This window comes from Colossoma macropomum, unplaced genomic scaffold (assembly GCF_904425465.1).
Source record: "Colossoma macropomum unplaced genomic scaffold, Colossoma_macropomum, whole genome shotgun sequence".
Taxonomy (NCBI): Eukaryota; Metazoa; Chordata; class Actinopteri; order Characiformes; family Serrasalmidae; genus Colossoma; species Colossoma macropomum.
The window spans coordinates 53,103,989-53,131,126 of NW_023494792.1; the positions used below are offsets into that span (position 1 = coordinate 53,103,989).

Consider the following 27,138-nt stretch of genomic DNA (forward strand, 5'->3'; position numbering starts at 1 on the left):
TAAAGCCCTTGTGGCAGAGTCTTCTGTAAAACATTTGAAGGTGTATGCACTGCAGATAGAAAGAGAATGAAAAGTTCATATGCCCACAAGTAAACTTCTGATATACACGTTTAATAAATTAGTATTTTAAATATATTCATATTGCACGGTGAGGCACAAAAATCCCACTTTTGTTAATGCACTTTCGGCCTGCATATATAACTCCCCATCCCATCCTTCTCTGATCTGAAAGTGTGAATGATGACAGAGTTAAGATGCACAGTATTTTGTGACTGGTCTAACAATCTGCCTTCATCATCCATTATATTATCGCTGTCGTAACAAAACCTTGTACCTCCAAAATGGTAACTTTACAGGAAAAACATTTATAGGTTAACATAAGAGTTTATTCCAAGTTTGACTTTTTCTGTTGGTCAGTTCGTCCTGAATTGTTCAAACAACGTAAAGGGCAGCTGGCATTTTCAAATGGTGTAAAGAAAATGGAGTTACGAGGTACAGCGATGACAGCGATGATATATTACCATAACTTTTGGAGCTGTACCAACCAGACAGGTTGTGCAAGCACCCTGGTTTGTTTGAAAGACTGCCTGTTAGACGTGTGCAATTACGTACAACTGAAGAGTTACAAAAGAAGGGGTTTTCCATTCGAGTGAGATTTGCTTACATTTCTTTCCTTGCTTCCTGTGACTGACGTACTATGGTACAGCTTGAACCTTAACTGTTTATGAGTTCCAAGCTAGATACAATTTTTTTTGCATGCACAGGCAAATTTATATTGTAACTACTTACATTCCATTGATCTGCTTCTCTGCACAAGAGCAGTGTAACTGTGGTAGCCTAAATAGCCTTCATCTGCTGAAATGAATGATGGATTGGAAACAGAACAGACAAATCAACTGGCTCATGGCTTGAAAAATGAGCAGTAGGATCGTGTATAGAGAGGTAGCCTAGTTCTGGGTAGAGACTGATGAAATGCCACTGCTGTAATACAGCCCGCCGAGGCCACTGTTAGAGGAGCATAAGTTCAAAAGACGGATTACATCTTTACTAGGTAGGTAGCGCTATTCACACAGTAGGTATTAGCAATCGTCACAAGCCCATATCGTACACCTTAATGCATTTTTGTTTCGTTCACAAGTACCACCCTTTGCATTCCTTTCAAATTGGAATAGAGTAAAAAATACAAAAACGATCACTATCTGGAACACACACCAAGTCTAGCAGGGCACAAGGCCTATTTACACCTTTGATAAGTGCATTTCAAAAATACATCCACAGACCATGTGTCCGACATGTCAACGACTGGGAGACATTACCTCACATTTAGTAGAAAATGTTTGAAATGTTAGACATTTTCAATGTAGGTCTAGCAAATAAAGCACTGGCTTTTCCATACAGCACATCTGTAACAATTCAATTCTGACACCATTACTTAAAGTGCCTCACAATACAAGTGCAAATCAAACAAAAAACTGCACTAATGAGCAAAGATTGTTCACGACCACAGCCGTGAAGGTGATCTGGCGAGTTAGTAGGAAGTGGGAGCTCCGGAAGGAGAAATGTGGGGATATAGAGGATGGATTTTGGTACAGAAGAGAAGAAATGGAGCGGGCAGGATGGGGTAGGTTAGGGGTGTATGGGGGTTGGGGTCATTGGCAGCATTTCACAATAAAGTGTATGGCAGAATAATGTCACATCCATCACACAATCCACTGTCTGGATGCTCTGTTTTTAGCTTTGATAACATCACGGTTGACATTAACAGTATATGCTGGCTGTGAGGTAATGCAGCTGAAGTAAAAGGCCTAGTAGTACTTGATGGCATTTCACCATCTTCTTCTTCATTCCTGGCATCAGCTGTTTCATGTTGTTGTCCAATATTTAAAAATGTCAGTGGAGGATTTTGCTGTCTGCATGCTTCTTGTCAGAAAACAGCTCTCCATATATCAGTGCAATGGACATAGCAACCACCCATCAGATTAGAATCAGGCTAATTGCTTAAGCAAATCTAATCCTAGATCAACTTTAATGGACACCTGGCTCTATTTTTTTTTTCATATTGTCACAATGCTAGTGAACTGCAATTGCTACTCTCTGCCATTTGTAAACACTGCCCTTTGGCAGGGTGAGGTGAATAGTGGGGTATGTACAGGGTGGGTTTGGATGCAGAAAGGAACATGCAGGACACGTGTGACCTGACCTGGTGGGCCGCAGCATTTCAGAGTATAGTGTTCAACCAGGAAATTTCTAGTGAGAAAAACTACTACTCTATAATTACTTCTGGGTTTGTCGCTCCCAAGCAAGTCCAAAATGAATGGGTTCCTAGGAGCATTTGTGTAAAATCATCCATCCATCCATCATCTAAACCGCTTATCCTTCCGGGTCGCGGTGGGGTGCTGGAGCCTATCCCAGCTGTCATTGGGCGGAAGGCAGGATACACCCTGGACAGGTTGCCAGTCCATCGCAGGGCAGACACACAGACATACACATTCACTCACACCTAGGGGCAATTTAGCACGTCCAATTGGCCTGACTGCATGTTTCTGGACTGTGGGAGGAAACCCACGCAGACACGGGGAGAACATGCAAACTCCACACAGAAACGACCCTGGTCACCCGGCCGGGAATCGAACCCAGGCTCTTCTTGCTGTAAGGCGACAGCGCTACCCACTGTGCCACCCTGTGTAAAATCATAGTTTGTAAATTCTTAATGTGTGAATCAAAGATTTCAACGCTGCGGTCATATTTTTGAGCTTCAGTTGTACAGTGTCTAACATATGTTCATGACATCAATGATTGCAAACTGCTTTATTCTGCCAATGAGCTTTTTAGCTTGTATCAGTAGTAATGTTAGCTTCCACCTGCCCAAAACCTGTTTGCTGTAGAAATACAGATATATTGCTAAGTTTTCTTTTATTTTTTCACTGAATACATCCTTCTACTTTCCAAAATTAAAGAATGTTCACACATAAATGGCTAGAAGTGTTTTTCATCTTCACATCATCATTCATTCCATTTACTGAGTAATCACTTACAGGCGCCCTCTAGCGTTTTATAGTCTTTCTTTCTTTAATAATGGCATAAATACCAAGTGGCCAGGCTACCATTACACTGGTTATGGTTCTACCTCATTAAGCACACCTGATTCAGCTCATCATCAAATAAACTAGGCCCTCATGAGCTGAACTCTGAGTCTGAATCTCAAATGGCTCTCTCCTATATGCTGCAGTATGCAAGTTTTAAAATTGTGGCTTCTGCAGCCAAAAGTGCATTATTTGTCCAGTATGGAATCATGCACACGTTGCTTAATCTCCATGGCCATTTGTTAGTCATATTATGCAATATTTGGGTGCAGGAGCCAGTGTTTTAATTCCTACGCAGGACACTATGTAGGGAGCAGGGGGCCACTTGAGATTTAACAAGATGTAGCTGATTCCTCAGACATACATTAAGTCTAGTCTCAGCCTAAACTGCAGTGTCAGTGGTGAACTGCCATTGAACTGCCAAATCTTTTAATCTGGGAAAGTGGCCCTAAAAATCTTATTTAATCTAGGTTTAGGCTTAATCTGGGTCTGGGAAGCCAGCCACCAATGTCAGAAGAGCTCTGCAGAGCTGTGGCCCACTAGGAGCAGGAGTTTGAAACCCCTCATGTAGGTGGTGGGTGTAAGTGGTGGGGTATGGCAGGTAGGAGCTGTATATAAGGGGGTGGGTATGGAAGAATGAAATGCAAGGGGGGTGGATGGGGTTAGGAGGGCGGGGCTGTTCTTCGCTGGCACCTCGTGTCGTTTGGTTATAGCACCTGTTGAAGATGTTGGAGCGCGACGTCATCCATAAGGCTGATGTTCCGTGACCTCTGGAGAAGAAAGAAGAGAGCCGGTCGAGTTCCCGCCGCCTCTACGGCTGCGTGCTGACCGCCAACGTGTTGACGTAGCCGTGTGGGCCCATGTCGTTCTCCGAGACGCAGTGCGAGACCTGGGCCGCGTTGCCCGCCAGCCGCCGCGCGCTGCGCGCGTTCACGCACTGTTCGACCAGGTCGAGGCACGCGCAGCAGAGGAAGAAGGCGTTCTTGAAGAGGAAGAGCGACACAGGCGCGCGGTACATCAGCACGAGCACGCACCGGATGGCCAGCAGCGGCGCGTTGACCAATGCGCCGGTCAGGAAGCGCGCCCACGCCCAGCGGCAGCGCGCGCGCGACGCCGTCAGCTCGTAGAGCCACACGACGGGCATGGCCAGCGCCACCACGTGCGCAGCCACCACCGCGTGCTTCACGTAGCGCGCGTCGGCGGGCAACTCGCCCTTGACGAGCGCCTCCACGAGCGCGAAGCTGTCCAGCACGTCCATGCACGTGGCCGTGAAGCAGCCGCGCGAGTGGTGGCGCGTGGCACCGTTCGGGTCCTCCGCCACCGAGTTGATGAGGCAGAAGAGCAGCGGCGCGGCGAGCAGCACGGCCAGCTCGAAGCCCGTGACCCCGAGCGGCACGCGCACCGCGATCAGCTCCAGGATGGACGTCTCCAGGATGAGCACGACCTTGGGCGCGCACGCGATCACGTAGATGAGCCAGGCCAGGTAAGCGAAGGCAAACTCGCCCAGGCGGCAGCCGAAGAGCGAGCCCTTCTGGCGGAAGCCGCAGGCGCGCTCGCGCTTGCTGCGGCTGTTTTTGGCGAAGAAGATGGCCCAGCCGGACAGCACCACCAGGTCCGTGGCGATCCACGAGCACCAGTACAGGTCGGTGAAGGCGATGAGGTAGAAGTCGAGCGCGGCGCCCTGCACGGCGAGCACCACGAAGCACAACACCTTGTACAGCAGGTTCCTGCGCGAGCTCGGCACGAAGAAAGGCGCAGCGGAGGGCGCGAACTCGCCCGACGACGTCATGGTGCGCGAGGCGGCCGAACTGACGGCGGCGGCGGTCGCGGAGGGGACCAGCGGCTGCGTGCTGCCTCCCTCCGGGTTGGCGCTGCCCGTGCTGGTTTGCGTGGGCCTGCGGAGGAAGAGCTGCCCGTGCTCCGGCGCCGAGGACGCGGGCGAGTCCGGATACAGCGCCGCTTCGGCTCGGGGACAGCTGGCCGCGGGATTGTCTTTGGCGATTTGCGCGATCATTGTGGCCGCGCCTCGCCTCGCTCGCTTGTTTTGTCTGCGGCCGCGTGCTGACAGGCGCTCAGAGGAAGGGAGGGCTAAGGGGGGGCGGAGGAGCAGGGGGGCTAAGTCCCGATATGGAGCACATCGGAATGGAGCGAGTGGAAAATGAGACGGTCCGGCAGCGCTTGTGGACTCAAATCATGAGGTTTATATTTGGATAAATGAAAAACGCTTTAAGAGGCTCCTTGCATCTTCTGTGGAATGGAGGGAGAAGAAAAATGACAAAGGAGGCTTGAGCTCTTGTCAAGTGTTTTTTCTACCCTTGTTAAAGGGGAATTCCACCCATTTTTCAAAATTCAGTCATTGAGATGTAAACATTCAAAATGATTTGACGTGAAAATGTGCACTGTACAGACTCAGATTCCTTTACAGTGGTGGTTACAACACAAATATAGCCATTTTATTTACTGTCCAAAAACAGTGAACCTACACGAGTCTCCTGAGTTTTTATATGTAACGCTGATGACGGTAAAATACTCATAGTTTTCTTGAGGACTATTTTGCCTCACAACTCCCTGCCATGAATGGATTAAAATAAATAGATTCAAATAAATTATTATGCAAAACCTGATCACAACACTGTCCTAAAACAATGTCTCAGACATGCAGTGTACGCATTTCATGTAATAACTTCACGGAGCTTTTAGAGGTGGACGTCTGGTTCCTATCACCACCACTGTGAACAATTCTGACTCGGTTAGTTTCTCTAGAACGAAGCATTTCACACCAAACCACTCTGAATGACTTTGTTTACATCTCAACCATTTAATGATGTGGATTTTTTGAAGGCGTTCCCCTTTAAACGGTTAAAGACTTGGCGAGAATCACTGCACTCTTCCAGCAATTTCCAGAAACATCTAAGCGCAACGTTTAAAGGGGAACAACAGCAAAAAAGAGAAAAATAATAAATTTGTTCTTTGCCTCTCGTAATGCAGTCCGTGATTGTACAGTGCGTTTCTGACACGCTCACTGACGACAGCGATGCTTCTCTACATCTGTGGAGACACGCTGTGACGTCACACGGAGACATCATTGGCCTGTTCTGGGTAAGGAAGTGAAATGAACGACTGTTTTCACACCTTTCTTGAAGCTGTTAGGTTTTCTGAACTACACTTATTCTCCGCTATGCGTGCAGATACAGTTGTCCTTGGTGGACTGAGCCACTTACTTGCTCTCTGAGAAGCTCCTACCTGCTGTAATAACACTAAATGCGAGCTGATCCATTTTCGTAGCTCGGAAAGGACTTCGTCTCTCGGCCTTTGGAAATGGACTAGAACCACAACCATTAAACCATAATGTTTACAGTGGCAGATTTACAGGAACCGATGAGTCGTTGTTCTTGGCTTGCTTATGAGCAGGGACATGGAGTTGTGTAACACGAAAAGTATTTTTTTTAAGTATTTATGACTGCTACACCTGAGGGAGTTCAGCCTCCAGGTCCCTCTCGTAACCCTCTGGCCAAATATTGCAACTACAAAGAAGGATATATATTTTTATTTATCCAGCCTCTGACGACATCTGCAGATATTGCTGACAGGTAAGCAGCGAAATATTGAACCACAAACCAAGCACCGCACTGCAGGGGTCAAAGGTCGATACAAGGGTATACTGCATGCAGACATCACCCACACGGGGTCTTAGAATGACATGATTTTGCTATGCACTTGTGTTCTTTTACAGTCAGGTGAGATCAGGATGGATTCGGCCAGGAAAATGCCAAAATGCTTTTAGATTTTGCCATAAATATTTATATTTTGTTATATTCTTGAAGCACATTTATTTGTACTATCTTACTTATAAATAAAACTATAGAATTTGGTGGAATTCCCCTTTATATAGTACTATATTTGGCCTTGCCACAGAATCCTATCCTCACCAAATCAGAGTACATAATCATATATCATTCAGTTTGCAATGTTAGCAGCATGTTTAATTATTCCAATAATTAAACTTCTCAAAGTGAGCCAAGACTTGCACAGCTGCTTCTGGCTGGGTATGGTTATGACAGTGTGCATATGCAGCCAGATCACTGCATAAATCTAATTATACAATATAGTGCTGTGAATGGTATAATTCATTCATGATTTTATATGTATTTAAAGTCAACCTGAAATCAAAATGGACCTTTTTCAGTTCATGTGTCAGGTCATATTAAGCATGATTTAACACAAAGTATTTTTCTCGAGTCTTCTATCAAAATATCACTTTTGCCTCTCGAAAATACATTTTTCAAGTTTTGATTGTCACTATGTACAAGCAGGCACAGAAACACTCAGCTATCTCAGTGATCCTCCCTAACACAGCATTTCATTTGAAAATACAGAAGGAAATTCCGTTACGATTTCTGATTCACGCGGACTTTAAAGTGCTATTCTGGCCTCAAAGAAGCATTTAATATGTTACCGTGTGATGTAGTATGTGTCCCTCAGCCGCATCGTTTTAACAGAATTCACAATTCTGGATAATCCGTCAATGTTCTCTGACTACAATACCCAGCATGCATTATGTAATACAACCACTGGGGATCTCTCATATAGGGTTATGAAGAAATCCACTAATATAAAAGCTAATAAATACAGACGAGATATTTGGCTTCCTAGCAGTAAACTCAGCTTTTTGGCTTCCTTTTGCCTTAGTCAGAAAGTGGGAGGAAAAACAGCCCACCCCAAAAAGTTCCTCCCACCTTCAAGATACATCATCAAAAGCCAGAGGCCCAAAAATCCCCAAAATAACCATCCTATCCAAGGCCACCATAAGAAGATTCTCAAATAAACTCCAATACTTTGTTATGAAAATGTTTTTTATTTTGTGAGGACAAATGTACAAGATAAACTGATACTTTGATAATAAACTTTAATTTTCAAGTTATGTTGGATGGTTCTGGACCATAGAAAACAAGCACATTTCAGTATAAACATATGCAATTCAACCAAGTTCGACAAGAACCGAATAACAACTGGGTTTTTGTGGATTGGCTACTGACAGCCGAGCTTAATATGCAATACTGAAGCAAAACAAAAATCTACAATTAATAGACAGTTAAAGTGATGAAACACTCAGCTTCGTATTTGTATGCATTTAAGTCTGCTTTCGGGAGTCCAATTTCACAAAGGTATCGCTACACGCAGTTCTTAGGAGAGACTTGCCATTTGATACCACAGGTGCTGCTGAACCTGTACAGTTCAGGTAGGTTAAAAACTGACCTTCAGGCCAATTAGAAAGGAGAGAGATAGAGATAGAAATAGAGATAGATAGAGAGAGATAGAAAGAGATAGATAGATAGATAGAGAGAGAGATTTTTATATGTTCAGTGACATGAATTGTCTTTATGAACGTTAAGAGTGCATGTGTGCATTTGACATCAAGGAAGCTCACCTCCGCCACCCACCCAATCAAAGTCAGTGCATGAGAAAAGAGGAATATTCCAGAAAGCATCACAGCCACCACCAGTTACAGTGAAGTCTTACAAAGCTGCTGTATGCTCCGAATCCCGTTTAAGTAGGACCATACCTGGGTAGATGATAAGTCAAACCTATAATTCAAAATAAAACCATTAAGATTTATTAGCGATAATCCAATTTTCTTAAATGTATAACTTAGTGTCTTTTTGTAACTTTTACATTTTTGTAAATTGTTTTTTTTGTATTTTTTTAATGTTTTTCTTTAGAACATAAAGTGGACACAGACAGACTTACAGAATGGAGGAGGTTTTCTAGAAAAGGTTTTAGCACAAGCGCACAGACCTGTTTCTTGTTTCTTTTTCTTTTTTTTTTTTCTTTTTTCTCTTGTCTGGTCTTTTATAGATTTCATTTCACTTTGAACTGAATTCATCATTTTAATGGCCTGCTGAAAGGCACTGCCACAACACATGGGGAAAAAGACGCTACTGCCCATCACTCACACGAGACAGTCCAGTCTAGTTTCTAGTAGTCAAAAGTAATTAATGGGTGTGGGGAAGATTAGTGAGGGAGAGAGAGGAAAGGAAAGAAGACGTTAATGGAGGGGTGCTATAGGGAGAGCTCGTAGTAATCGTCCAGCTCTTCGTGAAACAAGTCCCACTCGTCTTCAGAGTCGGTGACATCGTCATCAGTTCCCGCAGCCAGGAGCATGAGGAGCATTTCGCTGAGTTCAAACGTCACCATCTCCTCGTCATCGTTATCCAAGGAGTCGCTGCTCTCCCGCTCATCAAAGAGGTCCCAGAGCGGAGTACGCCTCGAGTTCTGCAAAGCACGAATGTGTCAGTACAGGTGTTTACAAAGCTTTAACAGCTTAAGAGATGTAGTCACATTTCATGAAATGTTATTAAAATGAAGTTGGCCTGCATAGTTAGTAGGCCTGGGTGAAATCTAAAAATAATTAGCATGATATTTTCTAGTTAAAAAGAAAAAAAAAGGCGATTATCAGGTAAACTTAGCTGCTCTACACTAACACTAATTTTAGCTTATATTTTACTGCAGCGAATAACTATGAGGCAAGCTTAAGTTCCAAATTACATCGGCATTGATTCCATTCACATAAAGACAATTAAGGGGAATCTGTGTGGTAAAGCTAGCATTACAGTGCATAGCAGTGAGAAAGAACACAGACAATTTCTTAACAAATCTCTCTCTTTGTGTGAAACTAACTACTGGTGCACGAGCCCACAGACTTCTTAAACATGAACCACAGTTTTCCCAAATTATTTTCCAAGCTGTTTAGTGGCAAATAAGCCCTCTCCAATTCTCTCTTAGTTCTTTCACCAAAACGTCAATTATCACCTTTTACACATTGCTATCGGGTTACTTGTCCATCATTGACTATATCCGATCACATCGCCCAGGCCTAGTAGTTAGTACCATGACAAAAAAGCTTAGAAGCTGTGAAGAACCAACTTTATATTAGTTGCTGTTAAATCTATGCATATGACCTCTGAACGGTTCATATATGTTCATTATATGTCGTTAACTAGGTCAAATATATGGCAAACAAAAATAAATTACAATGCATTACTGTTAATTCTGTAATGTTAGGCTGCAATATTATACATACATACATACATATAATTTTTTATCTCACCATTGGACAAATGTAATCAGCTGTGGTAGATATGTACATGAACAATATTGGATAATGGCATTAGCCCACAGTTCCCATATCAGTGCATCCCTAAAAAATCATTTAAAGCTTAGTAGTTTTTAAAGAAGAAATACTGAATCAGTATTGGCCGATATTTAGGGTTTCTATTTTTGTATCAGTGTTAGAACATAAAAAGTGGTGTTATGCCATTTTTAAGTTGGACCCATTTTGTAGTTTATTTTATTATGTAGTGCTGCAACTAATGAATGATCTCCATATCAATCAAATCAATGAATTGATTAATCTAGAAAAGAAAAAAAAATGCAGCTAGTAGTCTGTCAATAACCAAATACTGCATGTCATACACAATGTTTTTTGACAAATTAAAAATCCTTTAGCAGAATGCTCTTTCAGACACCTATCTTCTAAATATTTCAAAAAACAGATCCTTCGCTTTGTCCTCAAAAATGCTATATAATGCTATAACTAAGAAATCTTACATGCCAGCCCATACTATGATGGAGGTAGGCTGACTCTACAAGAAGTCTGCACTGCTATTCAAATTATTTCTCCTCTATTGATACATACATATATACACATACATATATACATTAATTAGTTAATCATGTAATCAAGTCTGATATTACTGAACACACAAACAGTCCAGTCATCAGCCCTGTCAGAGACTCAGTATCCCCAAGTATGCTCACCACACAGGAAACAACAATAATCTATCCACATGAAAACACAAAGTTTAAAAAAAACTAAACCTTAGAGTACTTTTCAAAAGCTGTTTTCTCCATTGCCAGATATTTTTTTTATTATTTATCAAAGCTATTTGTAACATCAATTAGTTACCCTATTAAGATGTGTAATTTAGTTTTTTTATTTAGGGATGGGCATGAAAATTTGACTATTCAATCAGGCAAAACAGAGGGTCCATATTAAATTTATGTCAACATATTGTTTGCATTAAGGTTTTTGTTAAAGACTTTAAAGTATATTAAAAATCAATGTTTTCAATCAATGAATTAGTTGTTTGTGGAAAAAAAATCAATTGTTTGTTTTGACCACGGCAGCGAATGTCTATTGGAGGTCATGGAAGCTTTCAGTGAAGCGTGGAGGCATGATGAAATCACCTGGCTGTTTAATTATTATCATGGCAGCCTAAAATAAATTTTAAATATTTTCCTGGTAGTGCTGTTAGTGGCCTATTGACTTATCAAATTCCTTGTTACCGTGTGGTTACTGATAAATGGTAAACTGCCCATGCCGAATGGAGACATTCACGAATACTGTTCCTTGTTTTTAAGATCTTTTGAATATTTTGTATTATTTACAGAAGAGAAAACAAGAACATTTTCTCTCTAAAACAGAAGTAATGAGATAAGCAGTTTGGGGAAGTTGGATTAAATGTCTGGTCATGAAAGGGGAGAGCTTACCCTGTTCCTTCCATTGGAGCCAGTTTGCCTTCGCTGAGACTGGGGCTGATTTTGAGATTGAGGCTGGGCCTCCTCCAGGCGTCCGTCAGGGAAGGCATGCTTGTAGAAGCAGTTAGCTCCGAAAGGACAGGTTCCACGGCCCTCATCAAAATATCGGCATGGTTTACTCCTGGGGAGAAACAAAGGCAGCTTTACTTTAAGCAAAATATCTAAAGATCAGCTAATCTAATTTTTTTTGGGGGGGGGGGTCTATTTTTGCCATTCATGTTATTCCTCATAATTTGACAACTGCCTCTTTTTCAGTTGAACATCCTAGCCCTTATTTCATCAAATTTGCATTAAAAAAAGAACACAGATTTGACCACCTTTAGTGATGTACAAACTGCTCTGCTTCTGATTCATGAAACTGTCCCATGACGTAGAAACAAGCAGAGATGTGAGCGCCAATGATGAATTAGCATCAGTGCATAAAATCAAGTGCGATCAGTACCTCATTAACTTATTTACATGAAGCATGTCCTTATTCATGCAGATGCTTTAGTAGGCAGCCAGTGAAACAACAGCATTCAGCGGCCCATGAGCCAATGGCTGTGCTCGTAGGCGGAGTTTGAAGTCAAGCAGTGAGTGCAATGCTACCCAGGCTGACCAAACTTTATACTGTTAAAATTACAATGGGTGCGTTGACATGCACTCAATAATCCCATAACTGTGAAAAAAACAGATTTAGTCAGTCATCCGATCAACATGTTTACATGCACTTGAGTAATCAAGATAATGGGAAAACTCTGGGTCTATATGAGTCAAGCAGTAATCGGATTTCTGCTTTGCAACCGGCCAATAAACTTACAGAAGAAAACGTGACGTAAACAAAGTAAAACTCAAACCTCATGCTTTTTTATTCAAAACATTGCGCCCCTCCACCTAAAATATGAACATGCATCATCTAAAATATGAATATTTAAATCCTAAAGCATGTATTTGGTTTCAGCGTCGCTTCAAAAGTGTTTTGGGGTGGTGTCAGTAGTATAAAACAAAAGCACAGTGTAATATGTATTTACATAGAACATGGAATAGTTGCAGCATTTGTTTATACCAAATGTGCCTCTAAAATAAGTAAATCCATTTTTGTACCAGACTGCCATGTGCACAAATTACTGGTATTATTGTTATTTTCCATTTGTATTTTTATTAGTATTATAGATGATAATAGTTTTGGTTACTTAACTGCAAATTAAGCATTTTTAAAACTGACTATATGCAACTTTGATGAATAAGGGCCATTGTGATTAATTAGTGACAAGCCTAAAAGTCTGGCTCATCACTAATATGCTGAAAGTAATGTGCTTGTGTGTTTCCTGTGAGCTGATAAGCTACTTTCAACCAACAGTCTGTCTGTACCCCATGCCATCCTTGTACTTCTGGATGAGATTCTGCTTTTCCTCTTTGTCTTCCACCCAATATTCACTTGGGATTACGAAGTTGGACGTGATACGACACTCTGGGCAGGACCTGGCAAAGGACACCAAACTCATATTAGACCTCTTTTGGATGCCACACATAAGAACCTTATTATGTAGTGGCTGGACAAATACAGAGTAATAGCTTATTAATTATACAGCAGTAAGATACATCAGCACAAGATTTACTCTTTACGTCTCTTCCAAAGCACTTACTTTATGATCTTGCTCTCAAACTGCTTGGCACTCCTCCACTTGCGGATGCACTTGAGGCAGTAGCAGTGGCTGCAGTTAGACAGGATGCCGAACCGGCGCTCGCTGGGGTTGGCCTTCTCGAACACCACTTCCATGCACACGCCACACATCATGTCCTTACTGCGCTGAATAGCGAACGAAATCTCCATGTCTTTCTCATGGGCCTCGATACACGCCTACAAAAACAGCACAGAGCACTACTTAAACTGAACTGGACTGTGTTTACTCCAGTTACACCTTTCAAAGCACAATGAACTTTACCAAATACAGCATTCCTTACAAAACAGGATTCAGTGCTAATTCAATGCTATTCATTAATGGTATTCATTATTAGTACTATTATTACTTAGTTAATTATGTATGTTTCTGCTATTAGTTGCTAGCTGACCGTGGTGAAATATCATTCAAGTACTTGAATACTAATCAAATGAATTAATACTATTTGATTACTGATCAAATGAAGACCTAATCTTTTATCCCAATCTGAAAAGTCCAGGCACATTTTGATTGATTGGTATAGACTACATTAAGCCTACTTTATGTTTGATAACGTTCTGATCTTTTCTGAAGCTTTCCTCACATTGTGCACTACTTATGCTACTGTAACAGAGCTGACATTATCCACAAGTTGTGGCAGTGACACAGTGTTTTAAATGTCTGCAGTGTGGAACGATTTAAAGGTGGAATATAAAACCAGGTAAGATAGTCAGCTTCTATTAAAACTAGGGCTGCAAAGAATATTCAGTACAATGCAATAAATTAAATTCAATAAATAAAAATATTCAAAAATGGAAAAGCAACTCTAATAACTAGTGATTTTACACTTTTTAATGAAAGTACTTGTGTCCATTCATTGGTTTTTATCTGTTTGCCCGAAAACAAAGATTTGTGGTGATACTGTTCATTTTAAACAGCAGATTAAGTAAAAATGTTTTCGCTGCTGCTTTGGATTGCTAGCTAGCATGCTCTTCACTTTATTTCCAAGAATAAACAAAAGCATGTTGTCACACAGAGCAGAAACAAATATATTAAAGTGACCCAAACATTAAGACAAATGCAGCAGAGTTTAGTTCATCAGATATAAAGCGGTCTGGAGCAGCTTAAAAGTTTTGATCATATATACTAAACATTTAAATCTTTTTGCTGAAAAGATTTTACTGAAACCCCATAAAACAGGGTTGCCAGTGAAACAGAACTCCAACATTAATATTTGGTGTGATCACCATTTACCTGTAGCAAGGCAAAACATTCTAGGGGGAATCTATTTTTTTTAAATACATCAAACTGCTGTGAAATGGGAGCAAAACTAAGTGTTGCATTAATATTTTTGTTAAGAACAGAATGTAAACATGGCCATCCAATTGCTCACTGACACACTGATCAAAAAGCTGTTTTCAGTTTTTAAGACGTGTTTATAAAGACTGTGTTTTCTCTGCTCTCTAGCTCAAGTTTTATTAATTTAAAAGAATTCTAATAATAATAACAACATCATCAAACAACAAGACAAAAAAATTATTTAAGTGAAATATATCTTGAGCTTCCATATTATATAATATTTGAGCATTTAAAAATAATGTTTATTAATAGAATACTGTATGAAAAATTCAAATGGAAATAGTTTAATGTACATGTGTGCACTGTCCAGCTAAACATACAGAATTCAGACTCTGATACTCAATAATAAATGGGCAAAAAACTTGGGGACATCCATACTGATTTGTATATGTTATCTGACGAGAATCCCTGATAGCTTACGCTGCATGTTAAAAGAATAAAACTTGTCCTGCATACACTAAATAGTCTGAAGCCCCGACTCACTCTGATGTGCTGAGAGCGTTGAGCGGTGTCGGACGGATGGAGCACCTGCAGGCCGCACATGTCACACGCGTCGCCGTGCAGATAGGCACAGTTGAGGCCATAGCGGCACTCACCCACTGCGGCATACGGGCACAGCTGCTTCTTCAGCTCCTTGTCGGCTTGTTCTTTCTCATACTCGTCCTCGATGAGAGGTCCAGGACCTTCCACGAACACAGTGTCTGCTGAGAGCACCACAGGAAGAGACGAGGGGAAAGGGGGCGTATAGACTGTTACCTTTGGTGTATTGAAATTAAACAATTCAGAGTTTCTCATTTTGATTATTACAGAGCTGAACACTTTCAGCAGTCCTGGTTCCAGAAGTAAAAATCATTTTCTCCATAGACATATTGGAAAATCATTATATGAGGAGATTTAAGCACCCAACTGAACCAAACAATAACGAGACAAAACATGAGATTATAAAAAATGATTCAGAGGGGAGAAAAAAGTTTTAAAAAACTGACAAAAAGGCAAAAGTCTGCACTTAACATTTTCAACACACTGCAGAATGACAATCACTTTCCATCTATTTTAAACAGTTTTCAGCCAATTTTTGTAATCACCTGCTTTTTTGTGCATATACAGTACTGTGCAAAAAAGGAGATTTAAAAAGCTATTTAAAAGCTATTTAAGTTAAAATTAAGCTTTATATTCTTAAAAGCAACTACTATTACAATAACGAAAATAAAATTGAGACAGTAAGTAGATTTCATAAATGTTAGTGTGTTCGTTCCTTTCCAAAATTCCCCCCGAGGAAGCTCAGTATGAACTGTAGTCATCATCCAATACCTCATTTGGCCAATCAGCACTTCATTGTGCTGAATCAGGTGTGCTACTGATAGAATTTAATAAATCTATGCAACTGTTGAGCATCCAGGTGAAATCTGGCACCAAAGTTTGTGCTTCAAACTAACTCCCAAAATATCAACTACTTTTTACTGAATGTCTGGTTCTTTGCATTTAGCCCAGTGATATACAGTTGCATGCAAAGGTTTGGACACTAACAGTCAAATTACATGTTTTGTTGATTTTCTAAATGAAAATAATAATAAACATCCTATACAGAGCACAAAAATAAATATGGTGGTGGTCTGCAAATTTTAGTGCACAATTACTATTCATTTGTTCAGAGTTTAACATATTGGAAAAAAAAAACATAACATATAAAATGTGCCATAACTTTTGTTAAATGCCAAGTCATGAAAATAGTGAGCTCTTGCAATGTTTACTTTTTTAACAATTCAATTTACTTTAATTTTACTTCCAACTAATAATAGATATTTTCTAGAGACCAGAAAACAAAGTTTAAATCAGACTTGTCTTCACAGTAATCTACCATAGCCTTTAAAAGTATTATTGCTGTTCCCTATGGCAATTGTGAATGGAACCTGACTGTTCAGCTCTATTGCTCTGACACGTGTTGCACCACACTCACATTAATATTCAAAACAGGTCACTTTGCATGTCATCATACCTAGACTACTAACAGTTTCATCAAAGGTTGCATAACACACTGCTACACAGCTGGATGTGTAAAATAACACCTAAATGCTTTTCCTCAATCTGTGAACAAGATTCTTTAATCACACCTGCAGCGGTGCTTCCACCTAGACTAGGCTTAGTTCATCATTAGTTCATAGCTGCAGACACCAAAAAAAAAAAATCATACGTGTTTTTAAACAGACTGCTATAAAAATGCAACATATTTCCTTCAATTAGGACCTAGATAGAAACAAAATATCCCCACAGAAGTTTCAAAGTGAACAAATTGCCCATTTAGGGTACAATGAGGAATTAGCCTATGACTACTCCAAATACCATGTTTTGCATGGTTTACTGGGAGAAGGATAACCAGCCCAGCTAAAACTAATATAAGGAGCAATGTAACACAGTGGAAGGAACCTTTATTTGTAGTGAACAGTATTACACATGAAAAACAAAACTTTGAGAAGCTCCTAAGTCACTATACGCTTGTATAACTCTGTTCAACATTCAGCCAGAGCAGTTTTCACCCTAAAGAGTACTCTTCTCCACTAATAACATGATTTTGCACTGCTACTACAGCAGTTATTTTAATATGTAAAAACGTGATCCAACAAAGCCAAAAATTTGTGGATTTTTTGATTGTTACAAACTACCAATAAGATTAAATATACAAATAAGGAGAAATATACTCATCTTTTATTGTTACTCTGATGAAACAAATCAAGCCTTTAGCAATCTGAAACCTGCTCTGAATGTGTCTGCATTCTCGCTCAGAAACTATGCAACAAAGCCACTGAGCCTCTGAATGTATTGCTGGCAAGATGTGAGGTATGATAAATAAATAAGTGCCAAACTACTGACAGTATTTAGTGGCTCTTTAAGCATTGTTTTTCCTAGGAATTGCTAAGCCAATGAGACAACCTGCTTTTCCTGACAGTGCAAGAGCATCTGGCTGCTACCCAACACCGATGCAAGGAGAAGAGCACTGAGCTTTCAGCTCCCACTGATGAGGTCACTGTATGAGCAACTTTGGTCTTGGCCAGCAAGAACAAGAGAACACTCTGGTGGACTCCAGCCAAGGGCACACGCTGCGAGAGGTCAAAACCATTTCAATACGAGGCCAATGAATCACAATGCATTTACAATTTAACAATTAGGTTACATGACCTAACGATTTATGCTTTGGGAGAAGTGTGTCAGTATATACACCACATAGTACAAGTCGCGTGAATTTAATAATAATGATTTCCAAACAAGATTTGTAAATGTTTCCTTTTGTGAGCTCTAATATACAACATGCAGTTGAATTTGGATAAATTGCGGGGGGTGGGGGGGTGGCAATATGATATTACTGTAACTGTGACTAAGTTATGTCTCAGTAAACGTTTCTGAGTATATCATGAGCACAATCAGTACTTGTACAACATCAAGGAACTGCCTGTATCATAAAAAAGGACCAATTAAAAAAAGCCTATAAACATCAACGAGTGCAAATTAACTGCATAAACTTCACAGAAATAAGTACTTGACAATGTCATCTCATTTTACCATTTCTCACAGCTTTTTTCCCCATATATAAATGTCTCTATTGTTTTGCTAGTCCATTTTGTGCATTGCAACTTGTTTATCAATCTCAGGAAAAGAAATCATGATAGAATATTGATGTACAAGAATATTGTATACAAGTCAGAGACCACCCTTTCATTTATTTCATTTACAGTCAGAACAGCCATTTGAAGTACAAGTTTCATTTTCCAACAACAACTAAAAATAATATAAAAAAAACCAAACAATTGGCTGCAGTTTCATTATCATTCCGGTTTGTGCAAATGATTTGGTGTGTGAATAGAAACTAGCAACTAATTTACATTGCATCCTTGCAAAAAGACTGCTTCAGAAACTAAAACACTCAGACAAATTTCAGATTTCCCAGCTTTCTCCTGAACATACAGCATCTCCTATGCTGCAGTGAACAATGTGCTGAGGCTAGTAAGAAAGCTAGGCCAGCGAGCAACATAGAGCACAGTGTGATTTATGGGAGTTACTGGTTTATACACACTGGGGAGCCAGCTTGTGGAAAGGCGACACAGATATAATCCAAAGTGGAAGCTTTAGTAAGCACTGCAAGCCCACACCTTGAGTGAATTCCTCATTTAGATGTTATAAACATTTACTATCCTTTGCTCAGTTAAACATTTAAAAGGTTAGGCATTACATAACTAAAGCCTAAGAGTCATTGGCTTACTTAGAGCATTAATCCTGATGCAACCAGCAGTTAAGTTACACATTACAGCTGGATTTGGTAACCATTAGAATAGTCACAGGCATGTCCATCATCACAGATTTACTATTCTAAAGAACTTAAGGGAATGTCACAAAGCACTGTATTTCAGTGATAATTAACAAATATCTGGCTTAGTGCTGTTGTACATCTAGTAAAGCTGCAGAACACATAAATTCACATAGTTTTTCACAGTTTTCCCCACTTACCCCAGATATAGTCGATCAGCTGAGATGTTTGGTGTCCATATACTTCTCCTGCAAGTTAAAACTGGTGCTATAAGGCTAATATTACTATCAAAACACTAAAAGTCAATCGTCACCCATATCTTTTCCATACATACATTCCCAAAACTTCCTAACCCACACAAACCACATCCAGGTCTTCACTAAGGTCCTGCAGACTTGTCAATGTAGTTTGACACAGCATGACTAACTGTGAGCTATAAAACTTAACAAAACTTCACTGTGTAGCTGAACACAGCAGGCAGCCACTTTAGAAAAAGTGTTGTCACTCTAGATGACATTTGCAATATCCGTTTCATTTTATCAACACACATCTTCAATTCAAAATTCAACATTAACAGTTATTAATAAAAAAGAAACAACAGAAATCGCGGACGTAATCTGTAGCGTCTGTATGTCTGCCTACATGCCTGCTGTCTAAAGTGGCTCACAGCTGCATTCAGCTACACGGTAATGTCTGTACATTTTTCTAGCTCACAGTAAATCACACTGTGTCCTAAACCAAAATCAATCAAGTCTGCAAAACCTTAAAGAAGAGATGGATGTGGTTTAAGTGGGTTGAGATAAGTTTTGCGAATGTAATTACAGAAAAGATTTGGGTGACTTTTGGCTTGTAATGTTTGTTAGCAACATTAACCTTGTAGCTTACCTGAAGAAACAAAATTTGGACTCCAAACACATCTTGGATCATTTACTAAATCTGGTGTAAGTGAAAAAACTGTAAAGTGTTTGCGGAATCATTCCTTTAACTGAGTAAACAAGAAAATTTCTGCAGTCATTATCAAGAAGCACCTCAGAAAGCATGTTTCATAAACAATACAACTGCTGCATATTCATAGCCCTAGCCTACATAAGCAAAATATTGTTATTGCCTATCATGGATAATCAAGAAAGACAATCATAAGCAGGATAAGGGACCTCAATGTGCATGTAAAAGCTGCAATTTCAATATGAAACATTCCAAAAGGAGACAGTAAAGAACATCTCACTGCTCTCCAATTATTTGACTCATTACAGAAAACTGAATGACTTGTATTTGCTTTTATTCGAAATATGACCCTACTTCCCAGTTCCACTGCTGTGTTATTTTTTCCAAGTGGTTATTTGACAAGAATCAGACAGCCAGAAAACATAAGCCTAAAGTCTAGTCTGTCTAACAGGAGAAGAGCTAAGGAACATCCTATTGGACCATCCTCATTGTGTCTCAAGTTATCCAGCTTTATTGAGAAGACTTCCCTTGTAAAATACCTTCTTGATGGTGTAATCACCTACACATCAAGGTTAGCCAAAAAAAAGCATGTTTAACTCAACAGAATACCCAGTCAGTGATTACAGAGTCTGCAATGCCACACTCACCCCTCCCACAGTAGGGCTGGCCTGGCACGAACTCAGCGGCATTGACCCAGTCCACTGCCCCGGAGCTGTGGGGCCTTTCCTGGGCATCGGGCGTGCCACCTGGCCCACTGGGCACAGAATCAGGGGCACCAGCAAGGGCAAGGAGGGCAGCAGGAAGCGGCACCGATGGCATGGGGCCAGGGAGTTCCTCTTGTTTGGCCGGTTTGGTGTGTTCATACCTATAGCAAACGTTAACGAAAGATTATAGCCAAATAGTAGATTTATATTACTGTGCCTGCCATGAAATACTTAGACTTAGGACATGTAACAAAAACTACTGTTTTCCATGGGTTTACATTCGGGTAGATGCAAGTCAGATGCAGCCTGGTGGAAACACTGTATGGTCAGCTTCATATTTTATAGATGAGCTGTTTTCATTGGAAAGTAGTAGATAGAAGAAATGACATAAAACATGTCAAAATATCAATTTATGACGACAAAAACATTTCTGCATAATTCAATCATGAAAGCCGTTTTATCTTGTTTTGATGTGAAACAGTCCATTCTAGAGAAACTACCCACTCAGTTTTCTTCAGAATGACTAAAAGGAACCAGGGGTTGCATTGTACACAATGGAAAGAGAGGCACTTTATTGACTATCCTAAATGAAGAGTTTCTACTACACAAGTTTGTATATGCTGATAATGGTAAAATGGCAGTAAATCTGAATATATAACTTTCTTTTAGTACTACTTTGCTTTACAACACCCTGCATGCGCCTCCCCTCCAGCAATGGCTTTTTAAAAAATAGGTCTTAGGCCAAACCTTTCAACCTATCGTAAAACAGTGTGCATCAGGTAATGTTTTCATAACCATTTTGTGTAATAACTTTGCGAGATACCTTTTAAAATGCACTGAATGACATCTGGTTCGTATCACCACCACTGTAAACAATTCTGACTCAGTAAAGCTGGGCCTACTACACTTTTTAAAGATTTCGAAAATAGAGCACATCACACACTAAGCGTCAGTTTTCAACACAATTTCTGTTATTTTGTTGTGAGGACAATATACAATAACGCAAACAGGGGGTTCAGCACACATGAGTTTTGGCTACGAATCTCACAGTTCTCCTGCCATCCTATGATACAAACAAAGCTAACCTGCATCAGACTTGTTATTGATTTTATGCACGCACAAGAAACATTGTGAAAACGCAAACTGGGTGTAAATATGGGGTTGAAACGTAGATATCACAGTCAGACCTGGAGAAATATTTTACTATGAATTGGCTGCCAACTGTAGAGAATAATTAGCCTATTTGCTTGAACTCAACAACCTCCTCTGTCTCCGCGGTCTGAAGCACATACAACAGAGTGTATGCACATCTCTCTCCCCCCTTTTCTCTCTCTTCTTGCTTTCTCATTGGCCTGAATCACTTGTTCAGTTACATCGCTGATCCTCTTAAACTACAGGACTTGTGAATGTTTCGAGTTGTAAAAATGAAACATTTGAAAATATCAGAGGGCTTCTGATTACACCAGAGCTCGACAAGAAGACTAAAGATTGACTTTCACACTACCGAATAATCTGCACAGTCATTCGCTTCTGATCGAGCTCCCAACCTAAAAAAGAAAAATCACTTCAGATTGTGAAAATTTGTCAGAAGGGATAAATCAGGGTTAAAATCAGCCTAAACGTCATGTAGTGTAGGCCCAGCTTAAGTTTCTCTAGAACGATGAATTTTAAATCAAACCACTCTGAATGATTGTTTCCATCTTGGTGATGAAATTATACAAAAAAAATTGTCAAATTCCCCTTTAATCTGATCCAAGAAACAGAAAGTCTCACTCCAAATAAAACTCTGGAAAAAAAAATGAACCTGGTTGTTAACAAACCTTCTAGCAAGTAACCTGTGCAACCTAATATTATATTTCAATGGATGGTCAAAAAGTCTTAGAGCATGTAGCAGTTACAGTTGATGCTGTAATCTTATATCAGTTAAAATAAATAAATAAATAAACCGACTGTGCACTGTGTGTGCGCCTCTGGGTTGGATATCTTTTGTCAAAATGCCATCAAGGTTGCTTACACAGACCTGAGAGAGAAACAGTTTGCACTTGTGGTTGTGTTTGAGGTCAAGGACTTGTCATGACAATCTTAAACTACAGTTAATAATAGTGAGAAGTGTGACCGTTTGCTAAATGATAAGGCTGTGATAAAGATGTGACTGGGCTTAAACCAGGCAAAGACCACAACACTGCTAACAGTACATGGGATCAACAGTTCTGCAAGTGGAATCATACTCATTTCAAACCCAGTTCATAGTCCCTTCCACTTCATTCACTGTCAGCGACTTTTAGCGAAGAACATTTCTCTTATTCTGAATATTTTCTCTAACTCTGAATTGGCATGGCGCACAATGCTACACTTCTAATAATGCTCATCAGACACCTGTTTCAGCTCACACAGCAGAAACAAGTACACAAAAGGCTCGCCTAAAATGTTTATGGCTGATTTTAGCTCATTGATGAACTTCAATGTTTTTAACAACATGAATTTGGATTCTGATGCATTTTTTTCCTGTATATGCAGAATTTACTTTGATTATTTTTATTTATTCACTTCCTTGAGCCAGGCTATTCACTACAGCACCCGAGGAAGGATTCAGGATGTGAATGATTTAAACAAGGGAGGCTCCACTGTTGGCCCCTGACTTCAAAAACAGCATTAACTGAGAATCTGGGAAAACACCAAAAACTCTGTACTGAGCTACAACTATATCAGAAGCTATACGCTCTATTATTAAATTGTTTTTTCCAGTATCGAGCAAATAGCTTTTTCATGATTTTCTATACCAACGACAGACCTAAACTTCCTCTAAACAGGAATGCACCAACTGATGCCAATACAATCATTTATATTAGCATTACATCCAATCATTTAAACATTACAGAGAAAGGTAACACTTATTTATATCAAGTCACACATACTGTAATATGAATGAAATGCAGATGTTTGTAGGTACAATAAATAAGCCAATCTAAATATGTCAAATCTACACATTTGTCTCATGCTGATCTAATTTTTTAAGCAAATATCTACTAATATAGATCACTGCAATATCATTCTGCATCCTTACAAAACAGGACAAATACAGACCTGCACTTTCGCAAAACTTGCATTGTTGCATACAAATTGCACTGCATGCACAGCCTAAGCTGGGAGCATTTCCATTCTAAAACACACAGGACATCAGATCACCAACATCCTCAATGTAGCACTGCCAACGTTACTTTACATCTGATTCTTCATTCAGTAAACAGGGTACAAAAATATGATGACCATCACAATCAAAAGACGGCAAATATACAGAATAACAGAAGCGGACGCGATGCACTGATGCAAGCTGACAACGGTGACAGCACTAGTGTAACCAACGTAGTAGATGTGCTTCTTCCTTCCTCCTTCTACAAAAAAAACATTTCTCTTGAACTTCTAATGAAACTCCATCCCTATTTGTGTATGTGATGGTGGTGGTGTTGCTGGAGGAGGGGGACAGGGTAAAAATACATGACGGACTGGTGGAGGCAGCTACTGCAGAATGGCGGAGTGAACTGGGTGAACCCAGCAACAGCAGTAGTGAGGGGACGGGAGGGGAGGGGGAGAGAGAGAGGGAGAGTGAGAGGAAAAGAACATGTTAACACATAGGGTTATGTAATTTCAATGCAGGCTGCAGTATGCTCTGTCTGGCCCCCAGGGTTTTAAAGGATGGGGGTGGGGGTACTGAGACCCACAAACAGAAAGAGACAAAAGACAAAAATAAAGGCAGAATTCATCCATAATGAAGTCAGGCATAGCCTAGATGGCCGCTGGGCCGCTGTTTCTACGGCCCCCTTTAATGCAAGCTGGTAGACTCCCTCCCACCAAGACAATAATGAGGACAGACTCCATATGAAGGGGGGGGGGTTGACTGCAGCTGAGCAGAGGAATGCCTACCTACCCTGACAACAAAGCCCCGTCAGACACATGCAGACGTCGTCAGACGACCCAAAACACAACCTCCGCTGAGTGGGGGGAGGTGGAGAGAGAGTGAGAGAGAGTGGTTGACATTATGCGATGCTGTCATAGAGTGGGCCACAGCACACAAAGGCATTCCCTCGCTGCAAAGCTGCTAGCAGCAGTTACTATGGGGATGCACTTGACCGCAGACGGATACGAGGCAAACACTGCCACCGCTGTCTGGCTGGCAGGCTAATTCTCAGCTTCTACATCCATCCACTTCACGGTGATTGCTTTCCAGCAAGAAACACTTTCTGTATGATTTGTGTCTCAGCAACATAGCAGATGTAACTCTTCGACATTGGGATTTATCAGAAATAGCGCCGCACTCTTGCATCTCAGTCGCCAACAACCAAGGCCAGGTTGACAAGATGAGAATAACGTTAATTCGACATAAAAAAATGGAAACTAAAATGTTTTCCTAGGCGACCTGTAATACAGGGTCATCACTTAAAGCAAAGCCTTCTATCACAGTAGACCACAGTGAAGGTGTTAACCTGTGTAGGCCAGCAACGTCAACCAGTCCCTATTGGTAGGCTTGAACACGCAACCTCCAAAAATACGTTAACAGTAAAAGAACGCATCTCAGATGTCACAGGCTGTGAAGCAACAGCTCGCAGAAACCTCACAAGCAATTCATTCCTGAGCATCTGCATGCAGGACAGCGCCGGCAGAACTCTGATACATAGCAATAATACAGCATGTTAGGTTTGATTTTTCATCAGTTTGGCCAAGATAACAAATTACAACATGATATAAATTATGCCATCTGAGCAGCTTTCAGCCAGCATCCATAACATGACACAAAGGCCTGAATCCAGGGTGATGTTTTATAAAAGAAACCAACACAAATCATTTTATACAGGACGCAACATGACAACTACCAAGTGAATGAGTCCAGCATATTGTCATTGCATCAACATATCAACAAATACTAGAAACTCAACTTCCCTTCAGACCTCATTAAAATGTAAATGTAGCTCAATATTTGCCAAATGCACCAACACAGTTTACAGAAAACACTGTTAGCTTTGTAATCTACATTCAAAATATCACATCTTACCTGCAACGGTCTCCAAACGCACAGCAACCCTTCTGAAAGAACTTGCAGATCATGGCTGGCTTGCTGCTGCTACGGTCATGAGAGTACCGACAGTTGTCTCCCTCTTTGCAAAGACCATGCATGAAATACCTTTTAAAATAAAAATAAGAGGTGTGTGTGACAACCAGAAGAAACTAGGATCTGGTTTTAATATCCTATTGCACATCCATGTTAACGTGCAGGTATACAGCACACAACCTGCTGGGTCCGGCAGGAGAAAGCTAGTGTACTGTAAATGAGTCAGAGATGCTTTGCGGTTTAACCTGGTATGTTTTGACTTTATGGATCTTCTGGATCTTTAGACGACAACAAAACTCTTATTTCTATCTTGACTGCTACACCGTCGATGTCGATGCACATTCTAGCGAGACACTTAGCACTACAATTTGCAACTCGTCTTTATACAAGTAGTGCCATTGTTCAATGTGTTACTAGGTAAATAAATTAATACTTCTAACAGAAATGAGAAAATGACAATGATTCTGTTCAACAAAAGACGCTGTAAGGACTCAACAAACATAATTGGCTGCTACTACTGTTAGCCGGTGGCGGAACAGCTAAACAATAGGGTCCTGCTAAGCTAGGACTAAGACTAAAAACTTAGTCATATGCAAATTTCTGTAAACGAACTGACTGACGACGACCAAACTGGTTTCAGTATCGTTTGTTATGGTCTGCTGGTGCTCGGAGTGAGAAGGAAACCGCACTCAGCCATGTTCCCTTCACTGTTTTAGCTGTCCACACACTGCAGAAGCCTTGTTTACTTCGAGGCGCCGTGTTACTCCAGTGAGGCTCGCTGACTATCGGGTTATCACAACAACAAACACATCCACTTCTCCTCCCCCGACAAAAGACGATGTTGTCGGCGTCTCTCTACGGCGAAGACACGACGACTCCACATAAAATACACGGCCATTTTGAAATTAAGACTACACCTGTATTTCGAGGGGTTTAACCGACCTGCAGGTTACGTGTTTCGTCCAGCCTCCCGCCGCTATTGGAGCCGCTGTAGGTGCCGCCGCTGCCTCCGCCATTGCTGTTTATGTTGAAGCCCAGCAGCCGGATGTTCCGGCGAGCTGCGCTCCGGAGCGGAGGCTTCTCGGAAACAAGAGGCGAAACACCGACCAGCTCTCACCGCCAGAGGGCGACAAAGGACCGCCTTCAGTACACCAGAAACGCTTGCTTATTTTTTCTTTCTTTATTTTTTGTTTGTTTGTTTGTTTGTTTGATGTAAACAAATATATTTGTGTGTTAAACAATGACACAAAGAGCAATGTGATCTAACAACTAGCAAGAAAGAAAAGGTGAGGACGAAAGAAATAACAAATTAGATAAAATATGATAATATAAATTTGACAAAATAATCTGGCAGCTCTTACTCACTGTTTACTAAAGGGGCTTTAGGGGCATGGTGTAACGGTATACC

The 27,138-nt window shown here is 40.6% G+C and overlaps 2 protein-coding genes across 3 annotated transcripts; both read right to left on the minus strand.

The window, feature by feature from the left end:
- Positions 1-3,894: 3,894 nt before the first annotated feature.
- tmem121b (transmembrane protein 121B) lies at positions 3,895-5,097 on the minus strand. Its single transcript, XM_036575369.1, has one exon. It carries the CDS (start codon positions 5,095-5,097, stop codon positions 3,895-3,897), a length of 1,203 nt encoding a protein of 400 aa, XP_036431262.1.
- Positions 5,098-7,918: 2,821 nt separating this feature from the next.
- On the minus strand, positions 7,919-26,803 carry mkrn1 (makorin, ring finger protein, 1). Of its 2 annotated transcripts, none has more exons than XM_036577582.1 (8): positions 26,673-26,803; positions 25,674-25,802; positions 20,570-20,787; positions 15,164-15,381; positions 13,307-13,521; positions 13,032-13,142; positions 11,634-11,802; positions 7,919-9,356 (listed from the first exon to the last, which is right to left on the minus strand). In XM_036577582.1, exons 1-8 carry the CDS (start codon positions 26,744-26,746, stop codon positions 9,144-9,146), a joined length of 1,347 nt encoding a protein of 448 aa, XP_036433475.1. In that variant the 5' UTR covers positions 26,747-26,803; the 3' UTR covers positions 7,919-9,143. The 2 variants fall into 2 exon arrangements, with proteins under 2 accessions (XP_036433475.1, XP_036433474.1); XM_036577581.1 differs by having other exon boundaries at positions 15,164-15,384.
- Between the last annotated feature and the right edge of the window lie 335 nt (positions 26,804-27,138).